Here is an 18417-nt window from a genome sequence, read left to right on the forward strand (position 1 = left end):
TAATTGTTCGTATAGAATCTCTTTAGCAATATGGGGGGATCTTATATAGCTGACTTCCGTACGTCAAAATGAAGTAGCCTTTTTGTTGTAGTTAAATTAAGTATTACAGCATCCAACACTTTTGTTTCTTAACCTATTAGAGCCCCTGATTCCTATATTGTTTAATTAAAATTAATACTTGGCTACACCGTTGGCGTTCACGGTAAGCATTGGTTTTGTATTTTGTATGATTCACTAAACTAATTTATAATAATTTCTGCTTACTGTAAGAAATTAGTAATTGTAATCAATATATGTAATTGATTCCTTATTACATATACAGCACTTAAGAAATGCATGATAGTCTTGCAGCTACGTAAACAGTTTTTATCCTATTATATATTTAAACTTTAATTAATCCAAAGGGCAGTTATAATCTTTTAGGTCTGGGCCACATTCGGTATATTCTCCTGATAACAAAACAAGACTGATAAAAAAATAAATATACTGAAAATTCTGGCTATATAGGATGGTGTTACAGAAATTATTCATCATTTAATCTAAGAAAAGAATTCAATCATTGCGAAGTTTTACTCAAATTTATTTCGCAATAATAGTGAGAATAAGATTGTGTAAATTTTATATTTCGGAACTTAAACCGGAAATCTTGAATTGGTATCGGTAAATAACGTTAAAACGAATCACTATTCGTTGTGTTTAGCCATAATCAATATACACGCCACTTGCTTACTAGATGAGAGGGAAGGGGAGTAAGGATACGTAAGTTACCATAGTAACGAATGCGTCGACCATACGTCAGAATAGCGGCTTCAATATTAGGTCCTTACATATGAAATTGGCGTTTTGTATGGGAGGAACAAACAGTAGAATTTTTTTAAATATAATATATTTCATTAATTAAAGTATGAACCATTGTTTTCTATGCACTTTTGCCATCTCATAGGTAGTTCATTGATCCCTTTACTTAAAAAACCAGTCGGACGGGAATCAATAAAATCTGGCGATTTGGACTGCCCCATCAGAGTTAAATTTTTTCCCTTGCAAGAAGTTCTCCAAATTTCGAAAGAAAATGGTAATCTGCTGGAGCAAGGTCCGGGGAGTACGGAGGATGTCTTAGACATTCCAATTGAAGCTCTTCTAATTTGGTAGCCGTCTGTTGTGCACTGTGTGGTTTAGCGTTGTCGTGAAGTAGCAGTGGCGTGGAGCGATTGACCAGCCTAGGTTGTTTAGCCGCTAGCTTTTCCATCATGCTTTGCAATTGCTGACAATAGACAGCAGCCGTAATAGTCTGGCCAGATTTAAGAAAACTGCAATGAACAATACCGGCACTAGTCCACCAAACGCTTACAAGTAACTTTTTTGGGGTTAGTTTTCGCTTGGGGCAGGATTTGGCTGGCTGGCCAGGATCCAACCATTGCGCTGAGCGCTTCCGATTATCGTAAAGAATCCATTTTTGATCACAGGTAATGATTCGGTTTAAAATACCTTCATTATTGTGCCGGTTCAGTAATGTAACGCAGCAATTCGTGAGGTACCCACCTTTCAAGCTTTTTAATCTTCCCAATTTGCTTCAAGTGAATTAAAACAGTTTTATCACTAACACCGCAGCCTGCAGCTAACTCGGACGTGGTTTGCGATGGATCCGCTTCCATAATAGCCTTCAATACTTCATTATCGACTTGGGTCTCAGGCCGTCCACGGGGCTTGTTCTGCAGGCTGAAATCTCCAGAACGAAAACGTTGGAACCAAAAACGAACTGCGTTTTCTTTTGCAACATGAGCGCCATACACATCATTCACCCTTCGAGTAGTTTCCGCAGAACTAGTGCCACGGCGGAACTCGTGTACTCGTAAATAATGCGATACTTTAAGTTTTGCATTTTGTAAAATGAGTGACGCAAACAGAAAAAAACAGAAGAAAAAAACAAATGAATGACGGTCATCGAAGCACTAATACATGAGTAAATAGCTGTATAAATTTGAATTGGAAATTCCTAACCAAAGAGGAGGTATTTGAGGTCAAAGAGGCCAGTACGACAAAACGCCAATTTCATATGTAAGGACCTAATATTTTATTTTGTCCCGAGTTAAGTTCAGTGACGGTTGAGGGAGGAATGTTCAAGTAAATGAAACTCTGTTTGAAGCTGGGTTTCAACAGGTTTAATCGTTTAAAACATGAACTTATAATTGGGGTTGCGTCGCTCACAAAAAAAAATTGGCTTATTTAAGAGATCTTAAATCTAAAGTGTAGTCGACCTATTGCACATTATCGGTAATGAGAATTTTATTCTACAATTTATGAGTGTATGAAAAACATGCACAATTATTACTAAACGTTAACATTATATTTATTGGCTACAAGTGTAAGTTGATACCTAACATTTGGTTTACGCTTCTAATTATTAACTACAATTTATATGTAACTAATAATTGTTATTTGTATTGCTCGCGTGAGTGGCGCTTCGCAAACTCAGTTGGAGTGTGCGCGCGGTACATCCAAAAGTTGAGTCTTCCGCCTCAGGTTTTTATCCGTAGACCCAGTCTCTCCCTTATATCCAGATTATGAACCCGACCCATAAGTATCCTAGATAAATACACTGACAAAGCAAGCTCTATATAAGACATTTTTATCAAATCTATTTTTTAAAAGAAGTGTTGTTTGATGATTTGCTATTTTAAAATTACCGAGAATTTTTTACTCCGGCTTTTTCTCTCGGCCTACATCCTCTGTCTCCTTTGCCGATGAGTATAGATGTCTACATATTTAAATTTAATGATGTGGAATAAGTGATACTTGTATCTTATGCTCCATAATAAACATTTTTTTAACAAGCATGTTACCTATGCAACTTCCTGTATACCAGTATACTTCACATTATCTTAAGTTAATAGAGAATGTATGTATGTAAATTCTTTAAACCCAATTGTAAGCTAGGTTTCGTTAATCCTGGCCATAACGTGGTCTCTTTAGCATATCGGCTAACTGTAGCTCTGTGGAAACATGTTCTACTATAAACTCTCCATTGCGAACACGTTCTCTAATGAAGAAATATTTAAGTTTAATGTGCTTAGTGCGCTTATGGAACTCACATATAGCGTGAGCTTTACAGTTGATTCATTGTCTAACTTCAATAATGGACTTTCGGTTTCTGTAGGTTGGCGTATTAGAAAATTGAGCCATAAAATTTTGTTGTGCTGTTGTTAGCTCTGATTCAGTAGATGAGATGGAGACAGTTGCTTGTTTCTGAATTCTTCAGCTAATTGCAGCGCCAGAAAACAAGCAAATCATTCCAGACATTGATTTCCCACTTGCTGGATCTCCACCATGATCTGCGTCACTATAACAGATGCGTGTTTTTTAAATAACGGAAAATGCGTTTTACCAACATAATATCCTTTTTGTAGATGAATCAGGTTTTCTAGAAGCGACACCTACAGCATATGATATAACACGTCGGGTGTATGCCAAAGCATCTACTGCTTATCGACTGCGTATCGACATACGAAAAGGTTATATTGAATATTGATATTAACTTCCTCTTCCGTCTCAGTTTCTTTTATTATTGGTGTTGGTGCTTATTTACAATTCGACATATTTTTCTAAAACATTTCTTGTGTAAGCTTTGCATATATGTTTTCAATTGCATAAATTTTCCCAATTCAAGAATGTACGAAGCAGATTCAATTGTTTTTTTTAAATTTGGTTTGCAATTGCTAAATGAATTTATTACATATAGCATAAGAACAGAAATGCAGCGGGCATTCTACAAGTCCATCATTTACATAAAGGCCAATGAAGTGTTTTGTTCACCTTTATTTCTAATTTGATATACCTATAATCCCACTTCACTCTGCCGGAATCCAGATGTTTGTAAAAACTCAGCAAAACATGAATTTCACCAACGAGGAGCTTGCTTGAGTCCATATAAACTGCTTTTCAACTTGTAGACTCACTTCGTGTTATCGGAACAGCCTTCAGGCTGTCATATAAATTTCTTCCTTTACTATATAGGAAAGCGCTTGAGACATCGAACTGCAATAATATCAAATTTTCTATAGCAGCAACTTCAAGTAGAATTCGTGCTGTGGTCACTAACATAAACATCTTATCATAATCGACACTAGATATTTGGGATTAACTTTTAATTACAAGTGAAGTTTTGGACCTTTTAACGGAACCATCAGGATTCATATTAATTTTTATACCCATTGTAGGTAGTGTTTTTCTTCCTGTAGGTAGATTAACCAGTTACCAAGTTCGGTTGTCCTCTACTGAAGTAATTTCACTCAGCATAGCGTTTTGCCATTTTTCTTTATCAGTAAAATCCATCGCTTCTTTAAAGGTACAGTAGGTTTGTGAATATCTTCAATTTCTTCCTCTGTGGCTCTAAGATAAAATCATCACAAGGCTTAGGAGCTGTGATATTTGATCTACTTCTTAGTGACCTTGCTTGAACGGAGGTGTTTTCTACATTGTTATTATTGTTTACTGCTTCTCCAACACACAAACAACAAATTTACACACACAACAACACACAATTAACAAATAGTTAACAGGATCTCAGAACCAGAAAGTGTCTCGTAGTCGCTTTCAATATTTATAATAATCCCACAAACATCCCTGCAATTATTATTACTTTAAGTGCAAATTAGATTTTTCAAAAACAAAGGCCTTACTACCAAATATGTATAGATGATTTACACAGGGCTTTTTACCAACCAGTGGCGTAACTATACCATCTGGGGCCCGTGGCAATTTCTTTTGATGGGGCCCTATCAGTAAAAACCGTCACGTTGTACTCAGTTTAATTTTAATATTCTTCGAGATTTTCAGCGTACTCAATTCAATTACACGTTGTATATGTCCCACTAATACCACAATAATAACTCCTCGCTTAGGCAAGAGGAAATGATCTGTAGTAGTAGGCAAGAGGGAACGCTAGCCTAATGCGTATTGCATTCATCCATAGAACATAATCTCAATGCATTCATCATCTGTTCTCTAGCTCGGTGAAGGAAACGTGAGGAAACCTACAATGAAATTAAAATAATAAAAAATTTAGCTCGCGGCCTTTTGGGCAGGGGCCCTCGGGGGCCCGTGGCATTTTGCCAGCCCTGCCACCCTATTGTTATGGCACTGCTACCGACCCATCGTTCGAATGGTGTTTGATTTTGAAGGGCATTGTTTATGATTCTATTTGAAAAATATATGTTTTGTAGTACTCCATCAATGTATGTACACCAAACATGATTTGCAAATAGGCATTTTTTAATTTGGTTTAGCTGAGAGGGAGAAATCATAAGAATTACTTCCGATCTGCTTGTCTGTCACCTTTTGTTTCAAGGGCTATTGGATCCATAATCAAAGGACTTTAGGTCAAAGTCTTTCCATAATTTGTTTCTTACTAGGACTACCTCAGCCTTTATAACCGATGTATCATATGTTTTTTTTTTTGTTAGAGGTAGATCCTCTAACAAAAAAAACATATTCTTGCGATCGACATTTTGTGTTTCGCTTTTTTACTATCCACACTCTGCTACCATGTAAAGTTTTAATATGTTGATAAGAGAGATAGATCCGACTTAAAGGTTTAGCTGCTTAATTTTTTTATTTATATTAAAGTTTCAACTTTACATTTTTACTATTTTACAAATTACAATATTTTTCTATAAGACATTTTTATCAACTCTATTTTTTGTTAATGCTCTGTGCAATTTTGAATGTTGTAAGTTCAAACATGTAACCTCAAACCTGTGTTATGTGTTAAGTTTGTATTGTATATTCTAGTAGTAAGTACCAGACTTTCGAACTTTCTAAAAGATTTGTAATTTATATGTAAATTAAATTACAGTTAAAAAAGTGTGCCTAATCACTTAACATAAAATAAGCTTATTTGTTAATGTCTGTAACAGTGTTCCTCCAATTATTTTACATGAAACTTTAAAAAGATAAATACTAGAAAGGTTCTCATTTTTTTGGGGACATATCTGATCGGATTACTTTAATTACTTCCATCGTGGGTACAAACGCTTTTAGGGTAAAAGTTTGAATCACGACTTAATTCTAATTATGACCCGTGTACTATAAAAGGTATTTGATTTGTCATACGGGTGTTTGCGTTAAGTCTTGACTTTGAATCATATTCGAAATTTTGTAGCTCCTTAGTTAATAAAATAGGGCCCTATTTATCATCTTCAAAAAATTATTTGCAGGATCAGGTCACACACACGGGTCATGCCATTTTTATATTGATGCATTTACATTTTACTTTATGATTTTCGACAATTCCTTTTACATATTTAGTTAATAACTTGAATTTGTACTATCACCAATTTTATCACTCTTCATTGATTCAACATACACAATACAATCACATATATTGTTATAGGGATACTGTCTACATAAACATATTTGCCAAAGAATCTTTATTAATATATTTCATCTGCTGATGAATCCACATTTATACCAAAATCATTATTGCAGGTTGGTTTGTAAAATTACTAAAGAACGCTAACATATATGTTATTTTATATATAAAAATACAATCCTAAGACATTAAAAATGGCTGAAGAGAAGGTTCAAATGCGAAAGCAACTCGGTTTGCTTGAGGGAGTGGCTATTATTTTGGGAATTATTTTTGGAAGTGGAATATTTATATCTCCCAAAGAAGTTTTAGAAAAAACTGGATCTGTTTGGGGTGCTTTGACAGTGTGGGCAGCGTGCGGTGTACTTGCAACTCTTGGTGCAATGTCTTATGCCGAATTAGGTATGTATAGTTTTATAATGTAAGTCTTACATTAAAATTCATTATAGTATGTATAAGACTATTACTTCATTGAAAAGTATAATAGATAAATCATCATAGAATACTAAATTTTAAGAGATCTCTTGAGAGAGTCATATAGAAGAATTATTATTTTGGGTTTACTTCTCATCTACATCCTCATTGAGGTACTTATTTTATTTCTGATCAATGCTTGGCACTAACAGTTCACATTTCATCTATTTCAACTTTGGGTCTGGCTCTGCTCTAGCATTATATGTTCATATTTTAGGTACGGCTCTTGCTCAGAGTGGTGGTGACTATCACTATATCCATGAAGCTTTTGGACCATTACCAGCTTTTTTATATTTGTGGGATGCTAATATTGTCTTTGTGTAAGTTGCACTACTGTCTACCATCAACTCATACATAAATGAAATATCTATATATCATTGAAAGCACGTAATTCTTAAACACAATAAAAGGATTTGAAATAACTATCTCTGTCACAGATCTCACATTATTTGCAATTTTGGGTTATATCTTTATATAATTTAATTTTAAAAGTAGACTAAAAGATGTTTGTGTTTTAATTAAAATATAAAATTTCAGGCCTAGTACCAATGCCATCATGTCAGTAACATTTGCTAACAATCTTCTGGAACCTATATTTCCCAATTGCCCAATTGATCCACTTTGTCAAAAATTAATAGCAGCAGTAACCATATGTGAGTAATTTTAAGTTTTAATGTAGTATAACTTTTGTGTTGGCTAAGTTTGATATTACAATAACTATATTGTGTAATTATAAAAACATACAAAGGAAGGTGCCCCTCACCTATAATATTTATGCTTGAACTCATAATTATCATAGGACAGTAAAAGAAAATTTGTCAATTATAAACAGTTTTATCCTTACTTTATACAGAAGCATATAATCAATTAATTAAGTTTTACAGGTTTACTAACATTTATCAATGCATATGATGTAAAATTCACAACTCGCATCCAAAATGTATTTATGTTTACAAAAATTGCGGCACTTTTAATAATTATCCTTGGAGGAATAGCGTGGATGTGTCAAGGTAATGTATCAACAGGCCTTTACTTTCTTTACTGAAAACAATCCTTAGCTAAGTTTAAATATTTTTACAGGTAGGTTAGAACATTTTGAAGATGGCTGGGCAGGTACAAAAACCTCTGTTAGTGATTGGTCTGTTGCATTCTACTCTGGAATATTCTCATATTCGGGCTGGTAATCTTGATAATATATTTTATAATATTTAAATTGATGTTATCAATTTTAAATGTTTAATAGAAATGAGCACATTTTTATGTTTCCGTGAAGTAGTAATCCTTCCAAAGTCTACAATCTTTTCTGGTGGCTGGGTGAAATTACTAATTGAGTAGTAACATTCCTGACCACTTTCAGGAATTACCTTAACTTTATGACAGAAGAACTTCGCGACCCGTTCGTGAATCTACCAAGGGCCATCTACATATCTTTACCGCTTGTTACTGGGATATACCTTTTGGCCAATATTTCTTACTTTGCTGTATTGGGACCAGTCGGAGTTAGAGCAACAGAGGCCATTGCTGTTGTGAGTTGAGTTTTAAAATTTTTACAACTTTAAACTGTTGTATTCCAAGGATTATTATATCATAAGAAATTAAAAAATATTAAACTAACAATTAATATACATTTTCTTTATTATAGATCATCAGTTACAATAGAATCCATACAATAATCATTTATTATTTAAAACTTATACATTATTTATTGAAATAAATTGCATATAACGAAACTCTCCTTTTTAGGATTTCGCAGTAGTGGCTTTGGGGTGGCTAAAATGGGCAATGCCGACATTGGTGGCTATTGCTATTCTCGGTGGCCTTTCCGTACATATCATGACGTCATCACGTATGTGCTTCGCGGGAGCAAGAAATGGGCATATGCCAGAGCTTTTGGCCCATATAAATGTTAAATGTATGTCACCTATGCCTTCACTCGTGTTTTTGGTGAGTTTGAAGATTAATTATTGTATTATAAATTAATTTAAATTATTAATTTGCTTTTATTTTTTAGATGTTAATATCTCTAATAATGTTAATACCGAGCAACTTGACGTCGCTTATTACATATTGTACAGTCGTCGAGTCGTTCTTTACACTATTGAGTTGTAGCGCAGTCCTCTGGCTTAGATACAAGAAACCGGAATTAGTCAGGCCTATAAAGGTATTTATAACATAATTAAGGGGTAATTCAGTGTCGAGACTATGTAGTTCCCGTATGCCACCTTCGTTAGTTTAATGGCATGTCAATAAACGTTTAAACGTCAATACAATATAGTAATTAACCTTTATTACAATAATTAAAAACAGATGGCGCTGGCATGTCGCGAGTTAGCTAATACTAAGCAAAAATGGCGCAATTTGTATAAAAATATGTCTTAAGTAAACATCGATATTATTATGATAAATTTGTACATGAGATTGAAATTGCGCGTAAGTTATCGAATTTAAATAATCTCCCTATCTTCTTACACCAAAACAATCCTACAAATAGATATTCATAGATCTGTACTCTTTGTACGAAATTCTGGTAATATAGAGTTTATTTACCACGATCTTGTGTTTGCGAGTACAGAAAGTATTTATTGAACATGGGTACATACCCATTTATTGGCTTAATTTATTTTATCGAGATCACTCGGATATAATAAATAAATATAGAGAATAAATAAAGTTTATAATTTATTAGGTATCTCTTTGGATGCCGATCATATTCGTAGCAGTCCTCCTAGTTTTGATGATAGTTCCTGTTGTGAGTGAGCCGGTTGCTGTAATAGCTGGTGCTTTAATCACGCTCGCTGGTGTACCTGTTTACTTGGTCCTGGTCCGTGATCAACCCAAGTACTTGGCTGATGTTTCTGGTAAGTTTACACGAATAGATACAAGAAAAATAACAGATTTTGTGATCTCCAACAATGCTTGTATGACTCAAAAACTACTGGATCAATTTTGTTTACTTAAACTTATTTTGTAAGCATACTCTGTTACGGAAGGGTTAGAAATTATAAGTATCCCAGGCTAACCCAACCAGGCTAATTGTGATGGACATTATATTGTATATAATTTTTTTTACAGTGAAATTTACTCATGTCTGTCAGAAATTATTCCTGACTGCAGTTGAAGAAAAGGATGAGTAAGGTGTCATACGCTTAGCGTTACTTGTAGCAGTTTATACGTAATTGAAGTTTTCGTGTTAAGGACAATCGAATAATTTTTATTATATAAAAGTCATGAAAGATGTTCACTGAAGATCTAATATTTATTAATCTTCAAAAAGTAGGGATTTTAATTAATTAAGAACGTATTAATACACAACTAAAGTTTTGTAACCTCTTACTTTTGCCCTTGCACAAGAAAACAAACAAAACACGATATAGAGACTCGGCCAACGGGCACAAACGGCTACGTATTGATTATAATTGTTAATAAAATGTATCTTAAAGTATTAAATGGAATCTCAAATTTTTACAATTATGTTATAACTAGCACAATCGCATCCAGCATATGCTCAAAGTTTTATAAAAAAGGTGATAAAAATCCTCACATGACAATAAAATGTCACCCGAGTATAGGCCACACGAATTTATCAGATCAAGCGGTGTAGAAAGTTGTGTTTGTCTTATAACTTATCACAATTTACTCAGTGCCTTACAGAGTAGGAACATTTTTATCCAAAAATGCAGTAACAAATTCAGGAATTAATTATTAAGAGCTTATACAATTTTCATACTTTTGATACGCGTTTGATAAAATCGCAAGGCGTCAAAAAATTCTGTCACATCTCGCGTTATATGCCAATTGTCAGCCGTTAAATTATTTCTTACGATAAATTAGCTTAGCGACCCACAGTGAGTCTTGATCTCTGAAACTTTAGGACGCCACCTGATAATGATAGATTAAAATTATTTAAAAATGCAACACAGATTTAAAACTTCCCGAAAAGATAACAATTGATTCTATGAAGCAGGGTAAGATTCAGAGTCGAAGCCGAACGCGAACTATGAGCGATTACCTACTCTAGACTTAAAGTCATACCTTATGACCTTTTTTACCGGCTGATTGGGTGCATGGTAAAATTTAAATGTGTACTAGAGTAACCGTTAACATGGCGGTGTGAACATAGCTTTATATACCTAAGGAAAAAGTTCCCGTCATAAATAGATAAAGGATACAATTTTTATCAAAAATAAACAATCTACTCTAATGTTAACATTATTTTGTGTGATTTTATAAAACTGCTTTGCTTAGATTACTTTTGAACTAACATAGTGGCACTATGGAATTTATAAATACAAAATTTCATAGAACTAGCGCGAGTAGGTACAAATTGTATTACTTACAAGTATGATCATAGATTTAAGCCGAAGTTTGAGGCTATAAATTATTTTAGGATTCATAAAACTTTAATTAAAGTTTCAGGTATGTATTTAGATTTTTATTGAGTGCCATTGTTGCTGTTTCCGTAACAAAAATGTGCCAAGTTTGTTGTTGTTTTTTTTTAAATTAAATTATACGAAATAAAGCTGGATTTACCATGTTTCACTTATCCTTTCATCGACTTTTATTCCGATGTGGACCGAAGTTCATAGCCAGTTCGAAGTTCAGTTAAGTTTCGAAGTCCAGCAAAACTGGCACTTCCACTTCTTTCATTCCTTAAGGGGATGTGACCATTTTTTCAAATTAGGTATTGTGGCATCCAACCCTTATACAGATGACAGGTGTTCTAAAACATTAAGCGGAAAAAGAAACAACGCCAGACCAATATAGTTAGGGAGCTGGCGAGCATAATTTCTATTTGATCAGCACACATGGCAGAGAATTATACCCTAAGAATCATGAAGGATCTCGTCTGCCACCATGGTGACGCTGCGTTGTCAATTTACAGAGTTTCTTAAATGTTAAAAAAGGTGGGTGATATTATGTGCACATGTCTGCCTCTGGGGCTGATGATAATCCTGTAAACAGGCAGGCATCCAGGGCTCTGACTTTTGGAGTTTTAAATTTGTAAGTTTTTTTATGATTTAAAAATCTCTATATGAAGTGCACACTTGAAGATTAAAATTGTTCGATTAAAAACAATGAGGACCACGGAAAAATAGTCCGCCAGCATGTTAACTCTGCGTTCGCTATTGACAGCGTTTCAAAAATTAAAAAAAGTGCTATATTATGCGCACATATATGTGCACATAGTCTGCCTCTTGGATTGATGATAGAATTTCTTAAGAAAACTAAGGTACTAAATGAGGCAGACGTCCAGGCCTCTGATATTTCAAAGGCCATTTGAATTTTGCGGTATACCTAACTTAGTTGCGACCTTTTCCGTATTGTGTACCTGAATGTATATGGTGTATATACAGATACATATCGTTGTTAGAAGTAAATAGAAAGAAACAGGAGACAGTCTTCCGTTTTATTTTGCTCGCTTTCTCTCTCGCTCTCAGGCACTTCCACAAGGACGTCCCGAAAGCGTACGGCTTTATACACAGCAAAGATTTCAGAGCGGGTTCTCCAAAACGCACATCACTAGTTTTGTAGTATTTAGAGTAAGTCGATTCACCGAAGTTTTTCATAACACATAATATTTGAAGATATCGGAGCGCTTTGAGCAAAATGTGCGATTTGAAGTGCCCTTGATGCCATGAATTTCAAACAGTTATACACCTAAAAATCAGTGAGCAAAATGTCTGCCAAATGTTTTTTCGTATCCACGGATTGATAATGAATCGAATTGGCGCAGTGAGAACCGTGTGCAAATTACTTAGTAGAGCTTGAGTCTGCCTTTTCGATTTTCTTCGTTTCCAATATGTTTTTTTAAGCAACTTTAATCGGCCGCGAAAACGCAGCGACGCAGGATCTTAATTGACTGGACCAAATCAATTCGTACTGACGTAAACTGCAATCTACCTCGATGTGAAAGTATTGCAAATCATACACTCAAATGCTCACCAGCTCCGTCACTAATACAGCGATGGGCTGACGAGGTCAAAAGGGTAATTGGAAATAAGATAGGGTAGAATAAGTTGGAGGAGGCCGTTTCCCGGACTTACAGTAGGAGAGTAGCAATGCAGATGAATAAAATTATTATTAAAGACCCTACAATATTATAGACATTTTCGTTTTTGTGCTTATAACTTATATTTGTATAAAAAATAATTGTTTCAAAGTAAAATGCTTATCATAGCAATTATTTTTAACAAACCAATTAGGTCTTTAGAGAGACTTTGTTTGTGAATGTTGTATTGCTAGTTGTGTGATATGAATAAAATAACATTGTTTGTATTCACCACAATATGGATTTCGAAGGTAAGAAAATCGACTACGACTGGCCTTTCGAATACGTCTCGAAATCAAAGTATTAATTTAGGTAACTTAATAATGTACACTTATGAACGTAAAATAATTCTAAGTTTACATTTAAGGCCAGTTCTCAAATTGACAGCGTGGAACAGACGACAAGAACTGGCAATCATTCTCCGACACTCTTTTAAATCCAAGTTCATCACAAGTTAAATCAGTTAATTATTATAATTAAATAAAAAATAACGAATAAATAATAAAACCAAACGTTTTACCATTTACCAAGATACGAGTATGCACTAACATGTGTGTGGGGGGACGCATCGACCTCCTCGCCATAATATTCCATATGGGAGAAAGACAACCCGACGCTACTACAAGCTTCAAAAATTCACTCCGTACATGAGAATTTTTCCGAGAATTAAGATTATTTAAGTAAATTAATTTTATTAATTAACAGTAGCATCAGTTGACAGTTGTGGATCAAACACAACGCAAACCTTAGCTAATATGGGATGGAAATTGCGATTTAATATCAGTTGCATTATTCCACTAAAGAAAAACCATAAGAATGCTATGAAAGGGAGTGGCGGAGAGCTTCTTATCCAGTTCTACTTGTACACCTTTATCTGAGCAATAAATAACATTGTTTTGCCTTTCAAAATAAAATTACATAATGAAAAAATATTTAGACTTATTAATAACACTACTGTGGGGTACGTTATAATCAACGCGTATATTGGAAATGCTGTTCACCTAATAATCGATCCGGGTTCAATTTCGTTTTACATTACGTTTTACGCACCTAGTGCGTGCAGTGTAGTGTTGTATATCTTCGCTATGCATTCTGTGCATTTCCTAAAAATTATATTGTTTTGTTCAGATTTCAACGTCCCACTTAATTATCTAAAATCACTCTTGGCTTGCAGAGCGATGCCTCTCGATCACACTTCAGCAACATGTCACATGAATTTACCACCCCGAGGGATGAAATAGGACCGATGCTTCCCGATGAAGGTTTTCAGGCTTCCACGGTAATCGCGGGGCTTATGCCAGATTCATTTGGGGAAATGTTTAATTTCCTGGATGGAGACAGTTTTGGCATTGGTATGTTTTAGATATCATATTCGCTTAACTATATCAAAAAAAATGGTAATACAAAAGTGAATTTCCTGATTTCCATAGAGTTGTAGTATGGGCTTAGACAAGCAAACAATCGTGTTAGGGAACGTTTCTTGTTGCAAGATGATATGATGTTTATACAAGATGCATAATTATTACAAATCAGAATAAAAATACATCGTGTCTATTTAATGCTTACTTAGGACCGATGCACGAGTTCGTCTACGGATGGCAAGCGATAGTGAATACAATGAGTATGAAGAATAACGTTGAAGTTCGCAAACGAGCTGGATTGCAAAGATTTGCTTTGGCGGGTATTAATGGGATCACTTTGATTTCACATATCGGTGCAACGGAGATTATGATAAATGGCACTAGAACATACTGTTTTGGCGGTGTTTCGAGGCCTCCAGGGCGCAGGAGTGTTATTTGTAAGGTAACTCAACGCTCAATATAAAATTAATACAGGTAAAACGTTAAGTATATAAATAGTTAGGAAAAAATCAACAGCAATGCGCTTGTCTTATCTTGTCATTGTTAGGCAACCTTAATGTCTAAAATATAAGCATTTTTTTTTCACAACGTTTTATCGTCGCCGGACATTTCTCCAATAAGGTTAGATATGGCGATGCACTTTGCCGAATAACAACCACACGTACAAGGTGAACACCAATCATAGACACAATGCGTAATTCCGTTTGACCAATCACAATCAAACGAAACAAAAAAAAATGTTTTTCGTTTTGAATTTTCTTTCCGTATGTATTAAGACGTCGAACTAGCAAAGCTTACTAATTTCCAGGGTACAATGTATCAAGAAGGGCGGTTTTCATGTAAAGTGCCGTATCTACGATACCCCACCGTGTTAGGATACAGATATTGTATCGACAAGTACGCCGCTGTGAGCTCACTAGATGGAACCTACAAAAGTAAGCAATGATTGCAAATGAAATAATTTTAGTTTAATGACCGTTTAAAACTAAATACTTTGTAACCTTAGCGAGACTGATAGTCCGGAGCCCAGCTACGATTAGAAAGTATTACCTCCTATGAAAAAGTTGACGGCGTGTGTAGGCACTGAAGGTTTGATCGCCTATTAGAAAAAAAACAAATAACCACGAAACATATATAGAAATATGAGGTATATAATAATATAAAGTGGTTTGTGTACAAAATATAGAAATGCGATAATGCTAATTTACAAATAAGTAAATCAAGAAAATTACATCCAAACCTTTTTTATATGTTTAATATTACGACAACAACGGAAAGAACGGAAGCAAACTGTTGTAACTTTATTGCTATAGTATATAAAAATGTATGTCTTATGTCTCAATTTAATATTCTATAAATATCAGCAACATATTGTGCGCGTGGTGAATCAGTACCGAAATTTCACTACGACTACATCTGCGAACGGAGGGATGTCAAAATAAAGCGCGTCAACCTCACGGATCCAAATGAGAGATTCAATCGACGCAACCCGGTGGTGAGAAGGGCTGAGTACTACCGGGCGCCATACGATATACTTAAAGCGTGCCCTGATTGGTAATCATAAATAATTATTAGTTTTTTTTTATATATAAAACATTGCGCAACGGCTGAGGCTCTCTTAATCTTTATTCACCGGCGCCCTGACAGATGGATGACGTGTGCGTTAACCGTTTGAGTCCCAAAGAGACTGCACGCTGGCTAAGTGCGAGTGGGCGGATGCCACGCCTTCGTACTAAGAAAACTCAATTTCCTCACGATGTTTTCCTTCACCTTAGGCGTTATCAGGGGTACTTTTAAAAAAATATTCCTTCGCGTATTGTGAGCCCCAAACATCTATTAAGTATTAGCAAAGCTTATCAGACATCTATTTCAGTTTCTAGCCACTTTTGGGCTTCAGACTGTACCTTTGATGAACTTCCCAAGCTTTCAATTTAATAACATTACTCTAACTAGGTGAGCCTTGACGCTAACAAATTAACACATATATAATACCAACAATTGTTAGGTATGGCTGTAACCTTCGAATATCACCAGAATCCCTTCATCAGGATATTCCAATTGGACTGTTGGACGCAAATGGGACCGCTTTTGTGGGGCATGGTGGAAAATATTGGCTATCACTATATTACACTCAGGTATACCACTACATAAAATAATAACATTGTACATATTGATCTTTCTAAATGCACAAACGGTTTAAATAATCATCAGTTTAGTCAAGAAACACAGTTTCGGCCCCGTAAATATACGCATACTGTTTCATAAGTATTTTCAGTGAGAGTTCTTATATGTAAGAACATAATGTCATGATTCGTCGAATGTATAACTTTCTTGATCTATGTTTGCGCTCATGATGTCTTATGTAGAAACATTATTGCGTACGCTGCCCAATAGTCCCGTATTTTATATATCGTTGGTAATTTTTACGAGGCCTCGCTGGTAGTAGACACAGAGGATGGAACAGTATGTGTTGTTAAAGCAAGTGAAAACGTCAAAGTGGTATTGACTGTATAATAAATAAAACACGTAACTTACTCCGTGTAAGTAAGATACAAATAAAATGTATTATAACGATATCGAAGGGAATACTCATATTTGGTCGTAGGAACCGATAGTCGTAACAGCCGATGACGTTGTTATTAAGTACCTAATACATACTTTTACCCGCCGGGACCTTTAATTTTTTTGTTCTAAACGATGTCGTCGTAAACGGTTATGACTCTATATATAAAACAATAAAAATAAATTTTACAAAGGTTTTCTCGATACTGCTCCACTTGCCTCCCCTCCGCCCACTTGACTTGACGGTATATTCGACGGTGCTCTAGACGAAATTGTGATACGAATGTCATTTGTATAAAAACTTTTTAGTTATCAACATATGCAATATACTTCCAAGCACACGGTGAATACCCTTGGCAGTCCAATAGACCAGTTGTTTCTATAGACAAAGGTAAAGTAACATATTTTTGCGTGTAGTTGCTAAGAGTAATTTACGAGAAACCTAAAAATTAACAAATACAATTGTGGTTGTAATTTATGACTTTTTCCATTATGATGACAATTGAAGGGCAACATTTTCCCGCGTAAAACTTGAATGGGTAACCTTTTTATTTCATCATCTGTTTTGCTACAAAAGCTTGAAAATAACCTATTATCTAGGGACCACTAGATCAAATCTATAAAAATAATGATTAGTCTCAACATTAACCATGTTAGGATTGTGTTTTGTATTGGAAGGCACAGAAGTCAGATCACGTAAATCCTTTAAAACATTATCAATAAAACAGATGCTGGCTAGTGCTTGAAGGCTTTCTAACTAAACAATTGCGTATAGGTGGCATCTGGGAACAGCTACTCAAAGCAAACATTGGTCCAGACATGAATTTACACTACAACCTTAATGGTATTTACAATAGATATCCAGGAGGTGTGGTTATGCCCGACATAATGAGGAATGAAGGACAGGTAATAAATAGCTTGGTGTTTTAATCAGTATTAGACAAAGAAAACCTCTGTCATTTTCATATTCATAAATTCGTCTTAATCTTTAAACACAAGAAGAAAATATGCCAAAATCAGGTAACGGCTTCTTCTGTTATATTTATCGCACAAATAAATTATTTGTCAAAACTAATCTCTGGAATATAAATATACCAACAATGTCAATTGCCAATTCGCATGTGTGTTTAGCTATTAGCAAGTAGTGCGCTTAAATGATTAGTATGAATATATTTTTTTTAATTTAGGTTCAGCCAGCGAATTTCAGAACTGAGACACGAGATGGTGCACCCGAAGAAATCATTTTGAACTCGCATCTCCCAGCAGATAGCTCTGGTAAATTTAATAATAGATGTCAGATGCGGCTTACTGAATATGTTATACATGGGTCAGATTCCTAAACGAAAAGCCACAAAATGTGATATAGCATTTTGCCTTTAATGTTTGTAAGGAATAATAAATAATATATGAAATCACAGAAGTTATTCTACATAGGTATACTACAGGCAGATTTTGATTAATTGGTAATGTTTATAATTTACTTTCAGGGGGAGACGGTAGTTACAAGTTTATCCACGATTCACAGATACAAGCAAATTTTGAACATGGAAAGAATTTAAAATAATTGTAAAAATAAGTAATAAATCATTTTAAAATTACAATTAATT

The 18417-nt window shown here is 34.7% G+C and overlaps 2 protein-coding genes across 5 annotated transcripts; both read left to right on the forward strand.

The window, feature by feature from the left end:
* The first annotated feature begins 165 nt into the window (after positions 1–165).
* LOC123718873 (Y+L amino acid transporter 2) lies at positions 166–11363 on the forward strand. 4 transcript variants are annotated; one of them, XM_045675822.1, is made up of 11 exons: positions 166–202; positions 6484–6766; positions 7056–7158; positions 7376–7491; positions 7723–7848; positions 7919–8018; positions 8196–8364; positions 8582–8782; positions 8850–8999; positions 9525–9696; positions 9911–11363. In XM_045675822.1, exons 2-11 carry the CDS (start codon positions 6562–6564, stop codon positions 9970–9972), a joined length of 1404 nt encoding a protein of 467 aa, XP_045531778.1. In that variant the 5' UTR covers positions 166–202; positions 6484–6561; the 3' UTR covers positions 9973–11363. The 4 variants fall into 4 exon arrangements, with proteins under 4 accessions (XP_045531778.1, XP_045531776.1, XP_045531777.1 ...); XM_045675820.1 differs by lacking the exon at positions 166–202 and adding an exon at positions 5725–5789; XM_045675821.1 differs by lacking the exon at positions 166–202 and adding an exon at positions 5768–5883.
* Positions 11364–13022: 1659 nt separating this feature from the next.
* On the forward strand, positions 13023–18411 carry LOC123718558. The gene is made up of 10 exons (XM_045675174.1): positions 13023–13138; positions 14062–14239; positions 14458–14690; positions 15057–15183; positions 15613–15802; positions 16254–16383; positions 17120–17201; positions 17586–17716; positions 17998–18085; positions 18298–18411. Exons 1-10 carry the CDS (start codon positions 13091–13093, stop codon positions 18372–18374), a joined length of 1284 nt encoding a protein of 427 aa, XP_045531130.1. The 5' UTR covers positions 13023–13090; the 3' UTR covers positions 18375–18411.
* The last annotated feature ends 6 nt before the right edge of the window (positions 18412–18417 follow it).

This window comes from Pieris brassicae, chromosome Z, assembly GCF_905147105.1.
Source record: "Pieris brassicae chromosome Z, ilPieBrab1.1, whole genome shotgun sequence".
Lineage (NCBI taxonomy): Eukaryota > Metazoa > Arthropoda > Insecta > Lepidoptera > Pieridae > Pieris > Pieris brassicae.

Bases quoted from the DNA above. Each gene is read 5' to 3' on its own strand.
- LOC123718873 (XM_045675822.1), top strand. From the start codon at position 6,562: ATGGCTGAAGAGAAGGTTCAAATGCGAAAGCAACTCGGTTTGCTTGAG. The intron at 8,365-8,581 runs GTGAGTTGAGTT...TCTCCTTTTTAG, and splicing joins CAACAGAGGCCATTGCTGTT to GATTTCGCAGTAGTGGCTTT. The intron at 9,697-9,910 runs GTAAGTTTACAC...TTTTTTTTACAG, and splicing joins GTACTTGGCTGATGTTTCTG to TGAAATTTACTCATGTCTGT.
- LOC123718558 (XM_045675174.1), top strand. From the start codon at position 13,091: ATGAATAAAATAACATTGTTTGTATTCACCACAATATGGATTTCGAAG. The intron at 15,803-16,253 runs GTAATCATAAAT...AACAATTGTTAG, and splicing joins CTTAAAGCGTGCCCTGATTG to GTATGGCTGTAACCTTCGAA. The intron at 18,086-18,297 runs GTAAATTTAATA...ATTTACTTTCAG, and splicing joins TCTCCCAGCAGATAGCTCTG to GGGGAGACGGTAGTTACAAG.